The sequence below is a fragment of the Barbatula barbatula genome, assembly GCF_947034865.1.
Source record: "Barbatula barbatula genome assembly, chromosome: 16".
Lineage (NCBI taxonomy): Eukaryota > Metazoa > Chordata > Actinopteri > Cypriniformes > Nemacheilidae > Barbatula > Barbatula barbatula.
The window spans coordinates 8,857,473-8,880,191 of NC_136779.1; the positions used below are offsets into that span (position 1 = coordinate 8,857,473).

General features: G+C 37.6%; 2 protein-coding genes across 3 annotated transcripts in view; both read right to left on the reverse strand.

Annotated features, from left to right (window-relative positions):
- Positions 1-202: 202 nt before the first annotated feature.
- epas1a (endothelial PAS domain protein 1a) lies at positions 203-20,008 on the reverse strand. Its single transcript, XM_079477216.1, has 16 exons — positions 18,914-20,008; positions 14,458-14,648; positions 12,360-12,511; positions 12,161-12,245; positions 11,042-11,160; positions 10,718-10,920; positions 8,764-8,870; positions 7,000-7,147; positions 6,563-6,777; positions 5,507-5,712; positions 4,950-5,051; positions 4,415-4,827; positions 3,847-3,973; positions 3,658-3,760; positions 3,406-3,561; positions 203-3,280 (listed from the first exon to the last, which is right to left on the reverse strand). Exons 1-16 carry the CDS (start codon positions 18,937-18,939, stop codon positions 3,129-3,131), a joined length of 2,505 nt encoding a protein of 834 aa, XP_079333342.1. The 5' UTR covers positions 18,940-20,008; the 3' UTR covers positions 203-3,128.
- Positions 19,940-22,719, reverse strand: part of prkcea (protein kinase C, epsilon a) — a gene marked incomplete at its 5' end in the record, with an annotated part of 45,950 nt that continues 43,170 nt past the window's right edge. For both annotated transcript variants that reach the window (XM_079477217.1, XM_079477218.1), the window contains one exon: positions 19,940-22,191. In XM_079477217.1, the coding sequence (XP_079333343.1) occupies positions 22,045-22,191 (147 nt within the window). In that variant the 3' untranslated portion in view covers positions 19,940-22,044. The remainder of the gene's footprint in view (positions 22,192-22,719) is intronic.

A 22,719-nucleotide genomic window follows, 5' to 3' on the forward strand; every position in this document is an offset into this window, starting at 1 on the left:
AATGCCCCAGAACTGTTTGCTGTGCTCAATTCTTCAAAACATTCCATTTGTGTTCAACAGAATAAGAAATAAAGATACAATATTTGTTCTTACGGTGGTAGTAATTGGTGCCTCAGAAATCTCAGCTGCTAACTTTTACTAAATGTCTTTCTTTTGTGTTTAACAGAACAAAGAAATTCAAACAGAAACAACTTGAATTTTTGGGTGAGCTATCGCTTTCATTTTTACTGTATATCTGCCAATTTACCATGTATAGAAACATCTATTGTCATGCTAGAACAATTACTATAATACAATATAACAAAATCACAACATTTATCTAAATCACACTGCAGAAGTGCTTCCTCTGTGACAATGCACCAGTGTAGATGCAAGTTTCTTGGTTTCAAAATGAGGACAATATTTCCATTCTTTATTTGTTCCTCAGCTGAAATATAAATGAATGCAATGTTTTGTGTGCTTTAAACAATAACTCCTATTTTTGTTGGTGCAGCATAGCTGGTTGATTTGATAAACATCTCTAATCACAAAATTATGTAATATAATATTCTCTTTTCTTTCTTATTTACAAAATCAACATAATGTTTTGAATCGGAAAGAGAATTACTTTTATGGGTTCAGCAGAGCAAAAAGCTCAGTGTCAGCCTGCTTGAGTCTACAAGCAATATTTATCCAACTCAACTCAAAATTATTTACATTATTGTAGAAACTATTGATAAAACAGGATTTTTTTCTTGCTGCAGCCTTATCTGAATGCTAGAGTATCTTTCTGAGTCCATTTGCATCCACACAAATGGACATTCAAATTTCTTCCTAAAGTAACCCTTTGGGGTTCCTTTCTGTGTCCCCAATCCATGTAAAAACAGCCAACTACTGCATGCATATATTTATTTTATTGATGCTCTTTGCTTTCCCTCCACCACAAATTGTGTTTGCATGTTTAATGTTTAAATATTTATTCCATATATGGTCATTTGTGTGTTTTGGCACTATGTATTTGTTTGTGGTCAACAGTAGCATGGTCTTGCGGGACACAGGACAGGATCGGAATGTTCCTGTAGCCTAATTATTGTCATTAAATAAACAAAACAAACTAATTCTCTATACTGTATATCCGGCCGTTTCTTTTGGCTTGCTTGAATGTTCATAAACTCTGATTATCCATAGTTATTAATTTCATACAGGTGCTATAATTGATTATTAAATAGAAAGAGCCGAGTTGGATCTTGTATTGGAGGAAAGTTTTCTGGCATAAACAGCCTTAATGCACTTATAAACACCAATGTATTCATATTATTAATGCTTTAATATCACCGTAACCATCTTATACCAGGTAAAGATCCCATACAGAGGAACAACCCATACACATATCACATCTATACTTGTATTAGACATAAAAAGGCTTGTAAGATGAATCTACTCCGATGTTATCATACACAACATGGCACAAACATTTTCTTTAAGGTTTTTGACCTAAAATAACATATTGCACCTCACTCTGGGTCATGATTGTTGTAAACATAACTCAAATTTCAGCGATACAAACAGATGGGTTTGTGGTCATTTTAAAGCCAAAAAGTAGTATACGTTTCAGGGTAACATTATGTTCATCAAGCATTATAGTTCCTTGCAAATATCCTCACATTTGAAGGGGCTGATGCAAAAAATAGTTTCTGTATACACAGTCAGTGCTGGATGTATAGACCTCAAGCAACTAAACCCATAATCTGGCCCTGCATACAGTAATGTGTATTTTTGTGTGTTTGTGCATTCTGTCAGCTAGTGAAAGTCTATATGAACTGTAGCAATTGGAAAACCGAGCAGTTATTTTTAAAATAATATATCAGCATAAGGGCTACAGTTACACTTTTAAAAATTGAAAAAGAACTAGAGCTTACAGTAGCCTGTCAAAATTACAGAAGCAAAATAAAAAATGATTACCCTGACAGAATCACAGATAAAAATAAAAAAATGCATTATTTTGAAAAACAGCTTTTGTTTAAGAGGTGCAAACGTTTATATGCTTTAATGCTACCATGAAAGAGTGAATCCAAGATACCAATAAGATACTAATGGTTAAGCCACTATCCTCAGAACAATTACAGACTCTCAAAAATAAAACTGAAATAGATTTTGTTATGACAAAAATAAATATAGCAACCTTAAACTACCATGTCTATTAGGTATGTAAAGAAGAAAACTAAAGATTAATATCTGTCTACTGTTAGGTAGACAAGTACCAAGGCACTTTTGAACACCAAATACAAACATTTGTTATTATGTTACAGACATCAGAGATCTCTGATTACGGACACAATAAATATGTTTGTATGACAAAAAATACATATAGTTTAAAGTTACAGTTGCATTATTAAGTCTAAGAATAAGAAATATTTTAAAGAACAGGTTAGTGTGGGATTACCGAGATATGAGATAACAATACACCAGCCTGCACATTTTTCCTTTTGGTCTACTGAAAGCAGTGAAGTTCCATTTGGATCTATAAAATAAAGTGCTTATGATGGCAGAGAAACTATAGACTCCATATAGCATCCCTGTCATAACAATTATGTTAAAGGGGAATGTAGAGGAAAGTTTACATTACAAGTAGAGAAAAATTGGGTTAAATATTAATGTTCAACATCATAAAACAGATGAACTACGCAGATTAATGCAACCTTTTCTGCTGGCACAAGTTCAAGGCAATTTTTAAGGCCACAACCTTGGAAAAAAAACTCAAACATAGTATTTCTGTTCCATGAAGTATTCAAAACTGCATGGATTAGTTAAAAAGGAAACAACTGTACTGTTTATATATTTTTTAAATGTATTGTAGTTATTTGATATAGACCGTACATTGACAACAAAAAATGTGCACATGAATCATCTGACAAATCTGTCCACAACTGTTAAGAACAGCTAGTGAAGAATCATGACAGTATTGAATGTGTTTTGTCTGAACACATTTTAAACAAATAACAATAAACATTTTTAAATATATTAAAATATTACACGTTTAGAGGAAAATATACAAAGCATGATAATACATGCATACAAGATAACAGCACAGAGACATATTGGCAAGGATCAAAGGAACAAGCAGAGAGTGGATGGACTCAACTGAAGCTCTATGTCGTCTGGTCCAGGGCTCTCAGAAGGTCACAGCCCTGCAGCAGATGCAGGTTCCCCTGTAGAGGCACGTTTACCTCACAGTCATAGCGTGTGAGCTCCGGAAGGCAGTATGTGTCGAAAGATGGGCCCAATAGCTGACTTATCATCCCTGTCAAAAACACAAGAGCAAGAACTCGGTAATGTTATCAGATAAAGGCCGAAAGAACATTATATTGCTGCATTTGTGATACTGAAGAACACAAAAATGCTGTGATGTGCGGGCTAGAAACTGACCTCTGTGTGTAGGTGAAGGCGACATGTGATACTGCCTGTTATTGGGAGGGCAGACCGTATCTGTAAAATGCTGTTTGAGATCTTCTGAGCTCCCTTCGAGAGAGTGTCTAAAAAGGCCGTCAGGAGCTACAACTCTTTGCATACATGGAAATGTATCTGTCATAAGGTAACAAGCGTAAGAGAGCATGAATTTGAGTCCAGGACTATGACACAACCATGGAAGATCAACATTTGAGAAGTTGATATTAGCACCTGTGAGCACACTCGTGCTGAGAGACTTCCTGACGGAGAAGGCACAGCTGTCAACGGTCTTCATCCTCTTAACACCTACAGGCCCATTGTGAGGAACCATCTCCTGCGGAATACACACATATTTTAACTTTCTATTTTTGGAACAGTACAATGTGATGATGACTGATACAGTGAGTCATGGCATTTTACCTGGGAGATATCAGAGAAAGAGAATGAGGAACCAAACTCAGACTGTCTCTTCCGTTTAAAGTTGTTGATGAGGGCAACCTGCCCCATTTGTATGTCTTTCTGTACAGGGCCAAAGATCTCAAAATACCTGAAAAAAATCAGCATAAAGTCAAATCCTAGAATTAACATATAAAATGCATGGATTGTTCTAAAACACTAACCCTAAGTATTAAATAGCTCAATTTCAGAACAGTTATTTACTGTAATTATGGTCATTAATGCGTGTCGAAAGGTATAGGTTTTCTTACCAAAAAAATTTAAACATTGTAGACCTATGACACTATTTAACACTGATGTTTACATTTTAAGTGAAAAGTACAGTAAAGATCTTATTTACAATGCAAAGACAGTGTTTCGTTATTTTCTTGAACACAGCTGCAACAAACAAGACGATTGTCAGTACAGTTTGATTTACGTAGAACCAAATCCCTAAACCTAAGCATACCAAAAAGCTGTTTAACTGCTGAATTTACAATCACTGCTGTTTCAATTACAAAATAAACCATTTACATAAGCGAACTCAAATTACCTTTGCTCTTGCAGCCCAGCAGAGAAATTACACGTTTGGCCTGGGTCTTCAGTGCTGCGTTCATCCATGCGTCTTATCTCGGTATGTTCATACTGTGAGGGAGGGTCAGGAGGCCACTGAAGAACCTGCCTGCTCTTCTCAGTGGGGAATTGGATGTTGGGTGCAGTTTGGTAATGTTGCACTTGAACTGTGTTTGGCCATGTGTTAGAACTGGTCTTGTTGTCAGAAGGGAATGAGCCCAAGGGCTGAAAGAGTTCAGCTACGCTGCTAAAACTGTGCTGGATGGCTGTGCTCAGGTCTGGACCTCTGTCAGGCACAGGCTCATTCTGACAGACAGGGTGCAACTGGAAGTCCTCACCGTCCATGGGAATGTAGGGAGCGAGAGTTTCCAGGTCCAGATCGCTCAAGTCCAACTATACACATATATAATGTAAGCCTGGTTTTAGTTTTAGTAGGAGGACATTGATATATCATATTCAATTTATAATTAAATAAATTTCACATATAATGCCTTTAAGGTTTATATCACACTGACCTGGGTGTCTTTGGGATTTGTTGGCATATTTTCAGGGGCAAATAACTTCTCTGTCAGATCCACCTTCAGATCCTTGCCGTAGTAATCTATTGGGCTGCTAGGCTGCACACATTGAACATCAGAACACATTACAGTTAATCAGTTAAATGTCATATGATCACATAAAGTCAACCTGAAATTTAAAAAGATTATTCACTTTCTTCATACATTTACTGTATCTACTCCTACTAAACTACTATTTTGTAATATATTTCCAAAAACAATAACCTGCACTGCCTGTGCAAGGTCCCCGAAACCTTGGTTTTGGGATGACATCACCAAGGCCTTATGTTTTAACCCCTCCTCAAACCATGTCACAGATTTCAAGAGATAAGCCAATCAATTTCCGCCATTCATTTAATTCATGTACAGTATAAAAAACAGTTTACTCATCCCTACATTTTTTCCGGAATATTTTATTTCACTCGAAAAAGATGGGGTTGGAATGTTTGTTGTTGATGAACATAAAAACTATAACAGATACAAAGGAAGAGAAAAAATACAGGGAAGGAACATACTGTGGAGCAACTGCTGCTGCATCGACTCAAGCAGGGCGTGGTACAGGGCGTGGCCTTGCCTTGAGGAGGCACCTGGAGCACAGTGAAGGCAGAGGACATTTTAGACGGGCTACCATCAGGACTGCTTTCAGGGGGCATGTCCACAACCCACGACTGGCTGACAACAGACTCGGGGAAGAAAGCCGACTCTTCAAACTGTGGACTTTCTGCAAATTGACAATTTACAATATGGTCAAACAACATTTCTTATGTAACGATTCAAAACAACTCAATTAGAATGACTACATCAAAGAAGATCATCTAACAACGACCATAATGAGACACACCTTAAAAAACACAACAAACAATAGGATCTGAGTAGGTGAGTGAGGGTTAAATAAACATAATAGGATTACATAAAAGGTGTTAACAACAACCTAAAACATCCCCGAAAGCATTTGTTGAACCACCGAAAGTATTGATGAGTACATTGATTTCCATCCCATGCATTGGTTTTAGATGAAGGCATGCATTGCAATGAAAAGAGAAATTAGTAAACCCATTACAGCCCTGTTGCGGTATTGGTTAAACACACAAACACCGCCTAATGCCATCAGTAAACCTTTCAGTAATGTGTTGCGATATTAACACGCTACAAAAAAGAGGTAATACAGAAATAACATTTTACTTTATTCTTTAAAAATACATCTAAAAATAACTTGAAAAATGCCAAAGCCAATGCTAAGCCATAAAATGCTAATTTTCTTTAGAGCAGAGAGATTTAACTTCCTTTTAATTTCACATATGGCGTACCCTGCAGCGAAGCCAAGCTACATTGCCACTGAGCTACAGTACAAAATGTCTGCCGCAACATCAAAGCTTATGACCTGGGCAGTGCGTATGTGTTTGTGTGTGTGAACAGTTGTGATTCTGAGGTAGAATAAGGAGAACCAAGGGAAGGAGTAAGAGTTCATGCATGCAGGATGGGAGTGGCCTTGTAATCAGGGGTTGAGGCGGTGAAGAGGGTGAAGGAGTTGCAGGGGGAATGGTTGAAGAAGTGGCAGGTGGAGCTCTGACCAAAGTCCAAGGCAATGATGGCGTCTCCCGGCATGGGTGCTAATTGGGCCAGCTCCTCAGGTTCTGCCTTGAGCATATTGAAAAGGTCTGCAGGTTTTAAAACTGAGCCTGCTCCGCCCTGGCTGAACAGTTCTCTTGCGTTAGGCATTTGGTACGGCTTGAACAGAGCCTCAGTTTGATCCAGGGAGAAAATCACTGATTGCTCTTCAACAGAACTGAAATACAAGATCACAAGAATATATAACAACAAGACAATCTATATCTCAATTGGAAAACCATGACACAACGCCATGGGTTCGACTCTTGGGTGGAACACACACAACTGAAATGTACTGTACATCTTAAAAGAAATTCGTCAATTATTTGGATTAAAGTGACTGGCAAATGTGCCACAGCATTAACGCAATGTGGAGCCTGTGAATGTTTCATTAGCATACCTCAGGATGTAGTTGATGCAGATGATGCACTGTGGTTTGGAATTGCGATTGTTGTAGATGACGGTTGCCTGGGTCTCCACCCAAACATAGCCCCCGTGTTTGGCTAAAATTCTGTACTGGACACTCACCACTTGACCCTTATTGCAAACTGCAGAACATAAGCAAAAAAGGTGGAAAGGTAAACAAACAGCACATTGTGATATTATGAATCACACATACATAATATGGGAAAAGAACCATAAATCTGCATTTTCACTGCATTTTATGACTTAAATGGTAGATGGTGCAAGGTTTAACAACTTTAATATTGCACATAAATGCAATCATAAATAGATGAAGCAACTTATGTAGACCTAATATTGTCCTTGGAAAAACCGCCACGGTTACAATACAGCAAATAGTAAGTGTTGACATACTGTATTTCAAATCAAAGTATCTAATTACAGTATTAGGTTATACCGCAGATATCGAGCTTGACATGTTTGAACCCAGTGAAGCAAACCAGAGCGCTGCTCTGGATCAGAGTTCTGAAAAGACATCAGAGGAACCAGATCAGAGGTGCTCCTTACATCAAAGGCTTATTAGCTGCTAATGCACAGCTAATCAGGAAACCTTCTAATCTGTGAGCAAACCTGAGAGCTAAGGGTCTGTTATAGATTACAGAGGACATGTATAATGGGATTCAGACCTACTCACTGCTTTAATGTGGCAATAACAACCAAAACCTGTTTTGAATATACACAAATAACATGACAGGAGTCTTTGGATCATTTTGTGCTTTAGGATAAAGTTGTCAATTTGTTTATGCGAGAGAACTAATCGCATTGCACCTGTAAAGCAGGAATGAATTATAAAACGTATGGTACGGCCGGCGGGTCATCTGTGGACAGAACAAGACTGATGCACCGCCAGATTTATTATAGCAAGAGGTGACACATTAGGGAAATACACGTCTTTCTATAGAATAAATAGTGAAGATAAAGATAACATTTTCAAAGTGGCCTTTGTAAAATTGGGACTATAGACTTCAGAGGCCATTATTTAAAAAGCCGAAGAAAAACATTATAGGCTGTGTACGGCATCAGTTAGGCAAATAAATAAAAAGCAATGCAATAAGCATTGAGTTTATAAATATCCCTAACAATTCCTGGAGCCCAGTGGGACATCTGTTTCCATCCATCATAGAGCCCATGGGAACCGCCTCAGATCTAGAGGGTTTTGAGTTTATCCAATGAGAGAGATGAGAGGCGAAGGTCCGTTCAAGGGTGTGGGTCATTTCAGGACAGAGTCAAGATGCATGTTGATAGTTGTGATAGTTGAAAGTGATAGTTCACTCAAACTTTTTAATTCTGTCAACATTTTCATGTGGAATCATGTATTTGTATTTTTATTATGTGTTTTACAATGTTTTTGTGTGTTTATTACTATATGTGATGTTTTGTTTTTGGGGTGAGATTTTAAAATTCTGTCAAGGGTCAACAGATGAAAAAAAGTCTCTGTGTTCATCAGAACATATACATTTATACAGATTTGGAACAACTCGAGGGTGAATAAATCAAGGCAGAATTTTCTTTTCTTTTTTTGGTAAACTGTTCCTTTAAATGAACCGAAACGATTGGGAATTTGAAGCACATACAATGTGCTACTGCATTTTTCAAGTGTGTTCGTTCTAATGTATGAGATATATGGGTCTTAATTGTGTTTGTTGAAATGTGTTTGTGTGTCTGTCTCTTGGATTTGTGTTCACTGAATGCAAGAACTCACGATTTTGGTGGCTCCTCGTCATGTTTTCAGAGTCCAGAGCATGGCAGAACTCATACACAGAACGGCCAAGAAGTTCCTCTGGTCTATAGCCAATCAAACTGCTTACTCTGCAACACAGATGAAGAGAATAATTTAATTTACATTTAATTATTTAGAAGACGCTTTTATCCAAAGCGATGTACAGATGAGGTAAACAATGGAAGCAATTGGCACAACATAAGGACAACAAAAAACATACGCGCAGTAAAACTGGTTTCATATAGCCTACCACAGTATACAAAGCTGTGTTTTTTAAGTATAGAAAGAGTACAAAAGGGATAGAAGTCAGATTATAAACTAATGAATAAAGACCCCAAATATGAAACAGTCAGGAGGAGCATGTTATATAAACGTCTGGCGATGTTATTAAATTAAGGCAGCCATATTCCTCAGGACAATGTGTGATTTGTCCTAAGCTTTGTCCCGATTGCATTAAGCCATTTTGTAGCAAAAGTCAAGACTTCATTAACCGTGATTCATGACTCTTGATTACATCTGCTGAAAACAATCAATCTTCTCAATAGGCAAACTTGTGCTGCTGGGAACCAATGTAAACGGTGTGCTTAGCTTAGTGAAAACAAATGATTACAAGCAGGGCCATTGTTTATTGAAGTTATAAATCTCTGGCACACAAGAGAGTTGTATTTGCTCTGTTCGATAGTTATCTTGAATGTCTGTTTTCCAACTTGCTGACTTAAAAGACAGAGAGTAGCTTTAAGGCGTCAACACACTGTCTCTGAAAGCTGTTGGCTGCATCCATGTTTTATAAGGAGTGACATTTTCTTTGTATTGATTTTTGTGCTGTTGGACACACACAATTAGCCAATTAAATAAAAGTTTTGTTGAATAACGCTGAGCTCAGCTAAAGGTCCAATGGGTATTTTTGGAGGATCTATTGACAATATAATAGCCTATACATAATATTATAATAATACTTTATAATAATAATATCTCATTTGGCAAAGAAGCAAAAACGTCACAACATTTTTGTCCTGTGTCAGCCACTGTAGTGATTCCAGAGGGTTGGATATAATGAATCTGTGCATGGTAGCACACAAATATGATAAAAAACTAATCTGACCTCAGCTGCTGGCATGCCTCCCAGGGCACATTCATTTGAATCAGTGACCCGCTTGCATTAATGTGTATATGGCAGAGCCTACGGGTGACCAGCCACTCACAGCTCCTCTGGTCACATATCCTCAGGGGACAAATTAACTCAACTGGCTTGTGATGCAAGTTGTATGTTGAAGAATTACAGTGCTGCCCCTTAGGAGCTCTACAGAAATTGAACTAATCTAAGAAAAAAGCTCATAATCACTCTTTACAAAATACACTGATATCAACACAGGCAGTAGCACAAAAGGATTATGATAAGCGTCGCCAATAATGACCTTTGTAACATACGCATACCAACTCATGCATTCAGTTTTAGATATAGATGTTTGCAAATAAATTGCAAGAAAGAAAAAAAACAAGTAACAAAACACAAAAAAAGTATTTTCACCATAAATGGACTGCATTAATAAATCAACTAAATAAACAGAACCAGATATTCATTGTTTCTTAAATCATGTCAAAAGTTAATGCTATAAATTACACATATGGATACTTATCTAATTTCAAATATCTAAAATATATCTAATCTTTAATAGTTGTTTATCTAAGGGTTTTAACTGTGGTTCTGTGGGGTAACTAACTTTATATATCTGCTAAAAGTGAATTGATTTAAAAGTGTCCCAAGAAAAACATTTAGCATCAATTATTTTTAGATGGCATATAGTTTATTGTTAACATAGTTAATCAAATTCATATTTTTTCAATGTAGCTGAAGTCTTAACGTAATTTTTTGGACCACTGTACATGCACACACACATACTATATTCGTGTATACTTTATTTCAACATGTCCTTGCCTCTCATCGCAGTAGATAAACCTCATGTCCATACTGTGTCTGCTCATAAAGGTCTTGCTGTCGAGGGGTGTGTCCACGGTGGAGGGGTGTGGGATTGGTGCACACAGCATAGTAACGCATGTGAGGGGCGGTTCGGAAAACCCACACAGGACTTGAGGTGGGCGGCTGTTGCACACTTGCAGATGCCCTGTGCAATGAAGCACCTGGCAGACAGAGCGGCGACACTGTAAATTACTTTACTGCAGTTTTTCTAAAGAATAAAATGTATTTATTTAGATTTTTTATGCTGTGTGTGAATGCAGCATTTTATGTATGTGTTCGTACCTTCCAGCTGGCTGATTTGAGGTTGACATTGCGACCTCTGTTGGTGACCGTACACTTCATCCTCATAAAGAAATCTCTTCCTGTGCTCATTTCTTTACCCTTCTTGCCATACACAGGACCTGCAAATCAAACACCTTTTTAGTCATGTGCTTAAATGAACAGCATTAAAAAAGTATTGCACATATTATGTAACTTTGCAAATGTACATTAATTGTAATATGCGTCTTCTCTTAATACGAGATGTTTATAAAGAGGTGTCATGGCAATTTTTAATAAAAAATATATATTTTAAGGAAACAAATAAAATTGACTTGACTAGACTTGAGTTTTATGTTGACCTTAAACGCTTTCTTTCTAGCAGTCCACAGTCAGACTTTGATCTTTGCTTTGTCAGTGGGTCGTGGAGGGAAAGTACAAAAGTGCAACCGAATCACTCAGTTTAACTACAGTATATCGAGCTCTCTGTATATTATTGCGCACGGATAATCTCTTGCGGACCAATGAAACAGCAAGACAATTACACCACTGGCTCAAGAGCTCTTTTTTTTAACAGGTCAGGTGACAGAGCGTATGAAAGAAACACTGAGAGACAGAGACAGGAATATGCAGGAGGAACATGCTGTCTGGGAGCGGCACCCCCCCCCCCCCCCTCTTATCCTGTTTGTGTTTTAACACACACAGATTACATGATGGCAACAGAAATTCAACAAAGGCTACATCGGCATAATCAACAGAATTATAAAATATTTACAAACTATTTCGCCTCCATAACAATGTGGAAAAGCAGACTGATTCCTGGATAAAAAAAACGTTTGACTTAAAAATGAATTTTGAAAACTTTGTTTATGCACGTTTTCATTTTAAAATCAGTTTGACCATGTTATTCGTTCTGAATATGTGGATTATGTGAATAGGCGTGGACGGCCGTCTTTGGCCTAATGGTTATAAAAAAAGCTGTCCTCAGAGAAACCACCTCAATAATGTTCAAAATGTAACATCATGATTGTGTTTTGAAGTACACAGAGATAAACCTTACCAAAAGAAAAAAAGATGTCTAGTAGGTTCTAGATCGTACAATATGTATTGTACAAATGTAACTAGTTTTGAGCGGACACTTACCGCATTTGACACTTAGATTTTCTCTGATCTCTTCATGATCGCAAGGGTGTGTGAAGTCAAAGATGCTGTGACCCGTCAGTTCCACCTGATGCATTTATGGAGAAGACAGACTGTTTAATCGCCATAGATAAAACAACAAAACCCTGTTTTGTGTTTCTGTGGGCTTCAATTATTCTGAAAAGATACATATAAAACTCACCTGTGTAAGGCCCATATATTTACTGACATTCTCTGAGAGGAATATAATGTCCCCATCTGACGTTACCACGGCAACAAACCCTTCCAGTGACTTCAAATATAGACTGTCCATATGGCTGTCATTTTGTGACCGAGTTTGTTGAACTGTGAAGCCTGGGACAAAAAGAAATAGGCATTTTAGTGTATATGCTTGTGCATTGCCAAATTTATATTTTGTGCATAAAAATCTGGCAAATATGGCCAAATGTTGTCACCGGTGGTCAAGTGGACAAAAAGTGCAGAGGGCAACCCGAGATTGAATCCCAGCTCATGGTCCTTTTCCTGGACCACGGCCCCTGTACATCTCTCTCTCATTCCACCATTTACTGTCTCTTTACACTGTACTGTCTGACAAAAAAAACCTATATAAACGGTCCAAAAATGATAGACAAATGGTTTCCTTTGGAAACAAATGGTTCCCCTTCTCATGGGACACAGACAAATGCACGTCATCAAACACTCAAACAAAAACAGACTCAGTCATGTGGACCATACAGCACGACAAAAAAAGCAAACAAGTGAGTTTCAATTTAACAGAATTATAAGTCACATCCCCCCAAAAAAACTTGAGCTTCAAGGGATGTTTAAGTTACATAATGCCACATAAAGACTAGCCAAGACTCCATGCTGTGAAGTTCAGGCCTGTTTCCCTGCAGATAAGAGCCTCCTCCCTTGCTTACTGAGAGTGAGAAAGAAGAACCCGAGCCCTTAGGCTTTGTTCAGACACCGTCATCGTGCGTCTTCATTGTGTGTTTGGGCGACCTGAAGGTGGTCAGTGTCCCTGAACCTGCCCTGCGTGCAATAAATACATAACTGTGATGTCTAAATCCAAGCCGAAAAATTCACAAAAATGTTGTTCTCAACTTTCTGTTAATCTATACTGAAGGTACTTGTATTGCCCAGCGGTTTATTGCTCTGTCAGGATCAACTTAGTCTTAGATATCTAGGTGAATTAAAGCGTTAAAAGTGAAAATAGACACAAACAAGACCTGGGATTTAGATCAGATGAGATTCATAACCTTGAATTGGTCTCACCTATTTGATGTCCTGTCTCTTTGATCAAAACGTAATGCACAACAACCAAAAACCAATACAGTATAGAATCATACAAGAAGGCCTGCATGACGCCAAGACAGAGAGTGTTGTGGCTAAGAAAAGAGCAGAAATCATAATTCACCATTCAAAGAAAACAATACCACTTGCAGCCCGTAATTACCTCACACCTCATCATCTCCCTCCATTCCCGCTTCTCTCCGTCAGTGGACGCCCACCCGACTTCCCCACCACCCACATACATTTTCATCAATAGATTCCATCTCTTCCTCTTTTCATTGTTTTATCCCCTCCTCTCTCCCTTTTCCCACTTTCAGAGAAACACACACACACGTAGTCTGGAGTCTGGAAACACCGTTTTGTGTTCTTTGTCCGTCTTCCTGCAGTTCTTATTGTACACTTAGCAGAACAGGACATCTTGTGGTTATACCCGACCCAACCTTACAGACACACACACACACACACACACATACAGTATGTCTGTGTTCTTATTATTACAAGCACTTTCCATTGACTTCTATTGTATTTATTTTTAGCTAATAAATATTTTCTATCCCACTCGTTACTGCTAAACATACCCCTAAACATATCTAAAATGAGATAATAAAAAAAATCATGTTTTTATTATGTTATTATGTTGTTATTGTGTTCCTTTTTAGTTATTTGTTACTATGGCTAAAATAAAAACAAACCAACTGCAGTTTGACTGATATTATTTGGAATGCACAATAAAATTGATACTAGAAAAAAAATCTCATTTTGGAATTAAACACTTAATTTAATTGTTATTTATGTTATTATATGTTATTTAGTTGTTGGATTAAAGTAACTAATTAACTGTACAGTATGATTTCCATAAATTGTGGGAAATATTGCTCCTATAATGCGTCTAAAAATGCAAAAAAATCTTAAGATAGGTCTACAATATTCATAGTTGGCATTTTAAAACACACACACACAAATTAATTGTCACACATACCCTAAATATGCTTTTTTTTGCTGTGTACCTGAGTTAAAGAGTTTGCGTGTTCGCAGGAAACTGATGGCTAGTCTCATGATGGAGGCTTTATCCAAGTGTGAGCTGACGCTGTGGGGTAATGGAAGCTGGTGGGCTAGTTCGTAGAACACCTCTGTTTCTTTACTACGCCTGCAGCGGGCAGCGTCTCGGGACTTTTCCTTGCGCCTTTCCGAAGGATGCCTGTAACAGGAATATGATCAAAATGACACAAAGCCCAAGATTATACATTTAGCCAACATTTGTATTTAAAGAAATTTGAAACAGTTCATTTACGACCTTTATTTGAATTCATGCAATTCCCTGCCTTTGGTCATATTAGTGACACACTTAGTTGAACCACATGTAAAAGACTTTGATACTGGGCACTGGATATGTAAGGTTAAAGGGACTTCCCAAGAGCTATAAGTCCATTTTAGGTCTCAGGTCAAGTCAGATTTCAATGATATTTATTGTAAATATAATTTAATTGTAACGTTTACATCTGAACATACGTTTTTAACACACTATCCACAGTATGAGTCAAAGCAAAAATTCCACAGTAGGTCTACAAATGATGATCTTTGAAGATAAGTCACAGTCTTTAAAAGTCTTGTTTGATCATTGAGGGATATTATTAACCAAGTGTGATTTATATATCATCTTGGGTTATAAATCACAGCTGATCAAATACAAAAGCAAGTGTATGTTCTATCCATAGCAGTACAGTGTAATGTAATTTTGGTGACATGCACAAAACGTAATAAAATGTTCACGAAAGCATAGATCTTCTGATAAATGCGCACTCATTTATCTCCCCACGCAGAAATGCCATCTTGCAGGAGAAGTCATTCTGCGGTTTGTGGCCTGCCAGTGTGTGAAGGCAGAAAGTTAAGGGAGAAGTGAACTCTCTGTGGCCCCAGCGTGCGGTGTGCCACCTTCACAAAAAGTCACACGTAATATGAAAGATGACAAAAACACAACCGCTTTTTATATCACTGTGCACATTAACACAGATACCAACACGTGTGGCTTTCGTGTCTGTGAGAGGATGACGCTTCTAAACTTCAAGTAGCCATGTCCCTGTGTGGATTTCCCTATAGGCCGGGCCAGCTTTGGGAGTGATAGTTAAATGTGCACAACAAGAAGCAGGAATGTGATAATCGGCCCTCTATTATACCACTGCATATTTGGCAACCTCCAAATTCCCCCTCTCTGACCTTCTACTACCCCGATTTTCTAATAAAAAAAGTAATTGTAACAGTAAGGGTTTTCTCACAGGAAATGACTGATAGAGGTCAAACTCATGGGAGTAAATCTTGAATTTACTTTAGCCGAAATGAGAGACGGCTACAGCCATTTGAACCCCCTCACACTCAATGTGTGCAGTCTGGTTTGAACCACAATGGCTTTTATGGGGATAGTTACAAAAATTGTGATCTCTACATAATAAGGGCAGGCTGAGGTTTTGGGCTGAATCAACAGACATACTGTTCTCAGAGAGCATACAATCAGATTAGGCCTATTAATGCCAAAAGATGAACGCTGTTGACATTACATGACAAGAAATGAATGTGAAAATAAATAATAAATTCTAATAAAACTGGGACTCGAAATCTATTTTGGAGCTAGATTAAATCTATTAATTTAGATCTGGAAGTTTAAACACATTAAAACAAATGAATGTTATGTAGTGAACTGAATCAGAAACATTAAAGATGCTGCACTATTTCCAGGTAACTCAAATAAGCACATTTGTACAATTGACAATGTTAGCTCTTCTGTATGAAAAGTGAAATTCCCTTGCTTTCTCTAAAGCACACAGGATGTTATTTGGAACGTTCTTAAATCATTCGGCAATAACATGGATCATCAGTTTTGGACAAATGTGTCTAAAAGGGACAGTTCACCCATAAATGACATTTTTATTTTATTTAAGTTATTCGGAACCTGTATACATTTCTTTGTTTGGTTGACCACAAAAGAAAGATATTTGAAATAATGTTAGCAACTAAGATTTCTGGGGCACCATTGACTTCCAGAGTAGAAATTCTTTTCATTTTGAAAATAGTTTATTAAGGAAATTTAGGAAAACAAACAATTCCGTGGCACCTTTGACAAGCATTGTAATGGTAGTCAATGATGCTCCAGAAATCTTGGTTGCTTACATTTTCCCAAATATCTTTCTTTGTGTTTAACAGAACAAAGAAATTTATACAGAAACAACTTTGAAACAAAGCCAGTTGGAATGAGTAACCACTGGTGCATGACCTCCTACCAGCTTATTTTCTCAGTAACTTACACTAGATCTAAACTGCCCAAACACTCGCAGGATGCCTACATGTTTTGATCTGAGCAGACTGTAAGGTTTATCTCTCTGCTGACTCGTCATTCTTACAAAGCCTTTGGTCTGAATTAGTCAAATGAAGGGAAGTTCTCTGCCCTTGGCAACTTAGATCTGTTCCCACACAGCTTCCAACTTCAACCCTCACCACACCCCAGAGAACTTTAACAACTTTAAACAACTACTGTAGCTTCTGTGAGATCTATATAATGACCAGTGCTACATGTCAAGATAGCCTGAGGAAAGTGCTCTGTTAACAGTTTTACCTCCATTGTCAATCATAGATCTATTTTGCAATTTTTTTCTCTTTAATGGCATTAAGCAAAATATCGCTGAGGGATAAGACCAAAAGCTAATTGGCCACTCCCACCTGTTCTCGGCATGCTGTTTTTTTATTAAAATGTCAATCAGGTACTCAACAAGTGTTGGATAGTCAGTATTTCAGACAGAAATCAGTATTTCAGCCAAGGAAGATTTGCATGAAACAGAGCTGACACGATTGCTAAAGCGCACATACTGGCCTAGCAAACACAATAGCGAGTCGACTATACCTATCACCTACTGCTTGAGGCGACATTACGCTAAGGAAAGGCTGTCAAAGATCATGCTAGTAAACCAATTCCTCCCTTTATCTCCCTCTGCATCTCTCTTCACAACCAGATTAGAACACAGAGTTCACAAAGAGCCAAAAACCAGGCTGCACGGAGCACCCATTCAGTCCAGATAATCCTATTTTCCCTTCCTTAAAGAGATGGTCAAGCTTTACTCCCCCAACTAATAATCCAGACAATGATAATTGAACACAGGGTGTCGGACCAGCCATAATAAATATACCTGCTGTGAAAAAGAGAGTAAACAGATTGAAAGATAAAGATTGGATGAGCACACTTGTATGATTACATTAAAAGTCACTATAATCAAATGACATCATACTCATTTAATACAATGCTAATAAAACACTAGGGTGAGTTAAACAAACTTTTGTAGATAAGATAAAACAAATGGATACTAGAAGTTACCAGGAAGTTCGGAACATTTCAGGCCTAGCTTTGCACGGTTCAAGTGGAGAAATTAAGCATGATCTTATAACCTCAGTTTCAATTGGAACATATTGTTCCTGTTAACAAGCAACCAAGAACCACATGGAGAACAAGACATTGTGGATCGTTTGACCCCTCTTCTATATCCCCATGAGAACCAAAGAGTCAGTGTTGGTGTACTTTACCAACAAATCAATACACTTTTAGTACCGGTAAATTATCTGACTTAAATACGCAGAACCCCAAATCAAACCAAGAAACAAATGTGAATGAATGATGACTGCACAGTTAATAGACAATAGTTTGAACTGACAGAAATACCATATGCAGTTGCAACAACAGTGAAACAAATACAAAAAGAAAGTATATTGTACTATTGTGGGGTACTTTCAAAGGATTAAAATGCAAAATACTATTGCATGTTTTTACAACGCACGTTTAAAATAAACGGATTTAAAAAGGTAAATGTACTGCAAACGTTTTAATCTATTTTACCAGAAAAATATATAAATATAAAATGTTCAAACTAATAATTGCTTCAGCTGTGTTGCAAAAAGTTGCATATTGCAGAAAAAAATACAGCATTGCTAAAGTGCATGTCAATTCATCTGAAACTCTAAATCCAGTTATCGTAACTGGATTCAACTGGGAGCCTTCATTTCTTTTTTATTTCCAGACTCTACAAAACCATTGAGGAAGAGCCACATCAATAGGAACATGCATAACATTAATATTGCAGTTGTTTTTACCATAATAATGTTTTGATTTCGAAATCACCGTTATTCATTCTTTAGTCCATTAACAAACAGGCCAAAATGCAGGTCAAATCTCAACCTCAATATGAAAATTGCGAAGGAGACAAATGTTCATACTTTATAAAAAGGCAAAATGCAAAAACAGCGATCAGTTACATACACACATCAAGCCGCTTATAAAGGATTTGTTTTTATTTGTTTTAAGTTAACAGCGCGTATTATTTTATAGCAATTTGCGCAACACGTCAAAAGTCAATTGAGACTTTGAAATTAAGTGTAAACAGCACGAATAAATAAATAAAACAAAGTACAAATAGAAGCTTGCCTTACCTCTTTCTCTCTCTCTCGGCTGTCATTATGGCTCAACGCAGACGACAACTGTTTAGTTTTTCCTGCGTAAAAAAGAATTCACCTTCCTAACGAAAAAGCTTTGTATCTTTAAAAGTTTAGGCACATTTAAGATGGTTTTATTTATGATCTCCTCTCCGTAATGTGCATTCTCCGGACGTCTCCAGTGGTGGCCGGAGTAGTTAGTGCAGTCTCAGAACACTGCCGAGGATTGCACTACCTCTCCAAAGTGACGCAGATAACGCGAAGCTCTGCCGGTTCGGGTGCGCTTCGTCTTGTGACAGTAAAGGTAAAACACTCCTGAACACAGATCTCTGCGCTGGTTCACGCCTTTCCAGCAAACTCATGTGAGGTTTGACAAATCTGGGCTCACTGATTGGTGCGCTTCACGCTGCCTCTCTGGTTTCATGGCGAGAGCGCGCTCCGAGGTCTGTGCGCTTTTTATCACCATTGAAGGCTAGAAGTCTGATGTATAACAAACATCGCAAAACCCACGTGAGAAATCGAGAGTGAGACAAATTATAGAAAGTGGAAAATTTGACGAATAAAGTGGAACGTGGAAGAGCTCACAACAGATCATTGGCCATGGAAAATATTATAATAGTAAATTTAGTCAACAATTCATTTGGAAATGACCTCAAGACAGTCCAGTTCCCATTTGATAAAACAGATCAGAAGCTTGATCCGATTACTTTAACTATGCAAATACATGTAGATAGGTCCCAACAAACATATGAATCATGAAAAGCTAGTTGCATGCTTTAAAAAGACAAAATGTGCAGATTTTTTAAAAAACTCTCAAATTGCATTTGTATGCTTACCAGAATGGTTAAAGCTGTTTCCGAGATGATGACAACCACTACTGCACACTTTTTCTATTTAGAGGTTCTCTTTGAATGACTGTTGAAGTAGCCCCCCACAGTTTCACTTCCCCCCCACAAATTTCTATAAAATCCGAAAAATTCCTCTGAACGGGACAATAAACATATCACCAAACACATTAGTTTTCATACATCTTGGGGTTTAATAGGTTAAAAAAAATTCACATCCTTTAGATGACAGTACATTTGGCACATAGTAAAATGCTTACAAAGAGATAACGCTAATGTATCCAGGAACAAAATACCTCTGTGCACATAAAGCTTTACCTTACAGAAACTAAAAGTCCAATACCAGATGTATATAATACAGCACTATCATACATATGAAACATTTATGTACTTTAATACTGTATGCGCAAATATTCAATATTCAGCCAGAGAATTTGCACTTTATTTAAGAGGTAATTCTTTGTTTTGTTTATTTATTTTGACTTTAAAGACAGACCATGGATGTTTTCTATACATCAAGTTCATTCCTTTACGAATAAAAAGGAAACAAAAGGGCGGTGCTCAGACTGCTACAGGTAGATGCCTGCGGGAGAAAAGGCTTCATAGCAACATGCTAGCTACCATGATCACCCTACAGACACAGATAAAAAGCAACAAAACACTACAACGTTGAACAAAACGAAATTACATTTTAGACAGCAATAAACATAAAAATTCAGGCAAGGAAAAAATCTAAAAGAACATCTTTAAAAAAAAAACTAACAAAAGTTCTTCAAATTGCCACTCAATTGCTAAAATAAGTCATCACATTCCAGAAGGTTTTTAATTAGTACGCCTGAAATGTACCCTTTTCTCATAGTTTACCTCTTCTTTAGAGTCTTTCACATTTTACACATGAATTGTTAAACGACAGGGAAGAAATACCATGATTCGATAAACAAATCTGAATATTAAATGAACAATGGAGGTCTGAAATAAAGACACTGAGAAATGACCTATTGACACAAGCATAGCGACATGTACATTGAATAAATTAACAGCTCACACATTGTTCCACTACATTCCACAGCTTATGTACTTCAGCAAACTATGTACACGAGAGTGGCATAGAGAGATGTAACCAGCAACAGAGACAGCATGAGAGAGAGAGAAAGCCTTTGGTGAAGCTTAAACCAATCTTTACTCTTTAAGACCAGCAGGAATATCAGCCCACATGAGAGAAACTGTCAACAAAACATCAAGAAAATAAAGAATTATGGGGAAAATGTGTTTAGGGTATTGCACATAGATATCAAAAACATAGATTGATGCTACTCAATAACACCACAAATTGCAACCATGCAACAATTGCCTACTCTAAAAAGCTTTCACAGGCTTTGGAGCGAATACTATGTACACGTTCTGTACAAAAAGATTAATGAGCCATGGGTGCTGGTCTGATCTCTACAACTACACCCTCTTCTGCATAGCGGCGAGCACGACACACGCACACACATACGCACGCTGCAATTTTAACACGATCAAGCGCTAAAAGAAAAGCCATTGCGAAACAGCATTAAAACAACAAGAATTGTAGAGCTTCGGGAGGGGAAGACCTCCGGCTCTCATTCATGCAGACACATGCACACATACACGTCATGCACACACCTACTCAGGCCGACAGAACACTTCATTACACAACCCATATACAGCAGGTTATCATTCCTAATGGACCTTCATAACACTGTGATGGAATATATATCAATGCATATATATATATACTACAAACAGATTTGTATGTTTTATAAAATTGCTCCCAAAATGTCACCTGAATACACAAAAAGGCATTTGACTGCATAGCACAACATGTCTCTTTGTCACATATGCAGTGTATATTCTTCCCCAAGGGCACGACCTCTGACACTTCCTTTCCATCAGGGAGTACGACGGCCGATTGGTATCCGAACGGTACAATCATCTTCATCGTCAATTTGGTTTAAGGTAGTGCGTTCCGACCCTTGCTTCTGGGGTTCTGGAGAACATTCTTTTCTGATTGGTTTGCAATAACATGCAGCCATCTTACTGTAGAGGCCCGGCATGAGATCCACTATTATGAGATAATGCAGTTCAAATTTTGGGGATACAGAGAAAAATACAGAACGAAAACAGCAGTTAAGGTGAACCGAACTCTGGGCCTTCTTCTCTGTGTATGTGTGTTAATGAATTGCATGACGATGTGGGTTACTGGGTGCCCGTTGGTTTGACTGATGTGTTGGAATTGAACAGAAAGGTCCAGGTTGGGATTTAAGACAAAGCCTCCTCTCCGAAATAGGAGAAGCCCTTGAATTCATCCTGGTTGATTTGTTTGATGATGGCCTCGTCCACCGGCGTGAGCACGGGGTCCTCGCGAGTGAAGTCCTGGTCAAAGTTATTTACATCACGTTTGGTTTTCTGCAGCATGAGAGAGAAAAATATTTGTATTAGGGACTGTTTTTTTAATGAGGTCAACTAGTTTATCTAGACTTTTGTATGTACATTAGGGGTGTCACAATATACTGGTATTGACAACAACCGTGATATTAAAAACCATGCTTAACGATATTGTGTTATTATCTAACCCTAACCCTTAAACTGTTTAACACCCATTAAAACTTTGGCCTTAATAGCCAGATTTCTGTGCCTTCCTATACTTAAATTTTGAGCATGACATTGGCCAAAAAATACAAAAAATAAACTAAACTAAACATGACTGTGGCTAATAGTATTATTTATAAAAAAACATTTTAATAAATATCGCAATATTATCAAAATCACGAATTTGTTTGGCTGCGACAACCATGTAGTTAAAATTATGCTAGCATGCTTTAATATGATGCTAACATGATTTAGCATGTTTCTACATTATGTTAGCATGATTTTAGCATGATTCACGGTACAACACGATCTCACCATCCAGCTTGGCAATTCCACTATCACTCC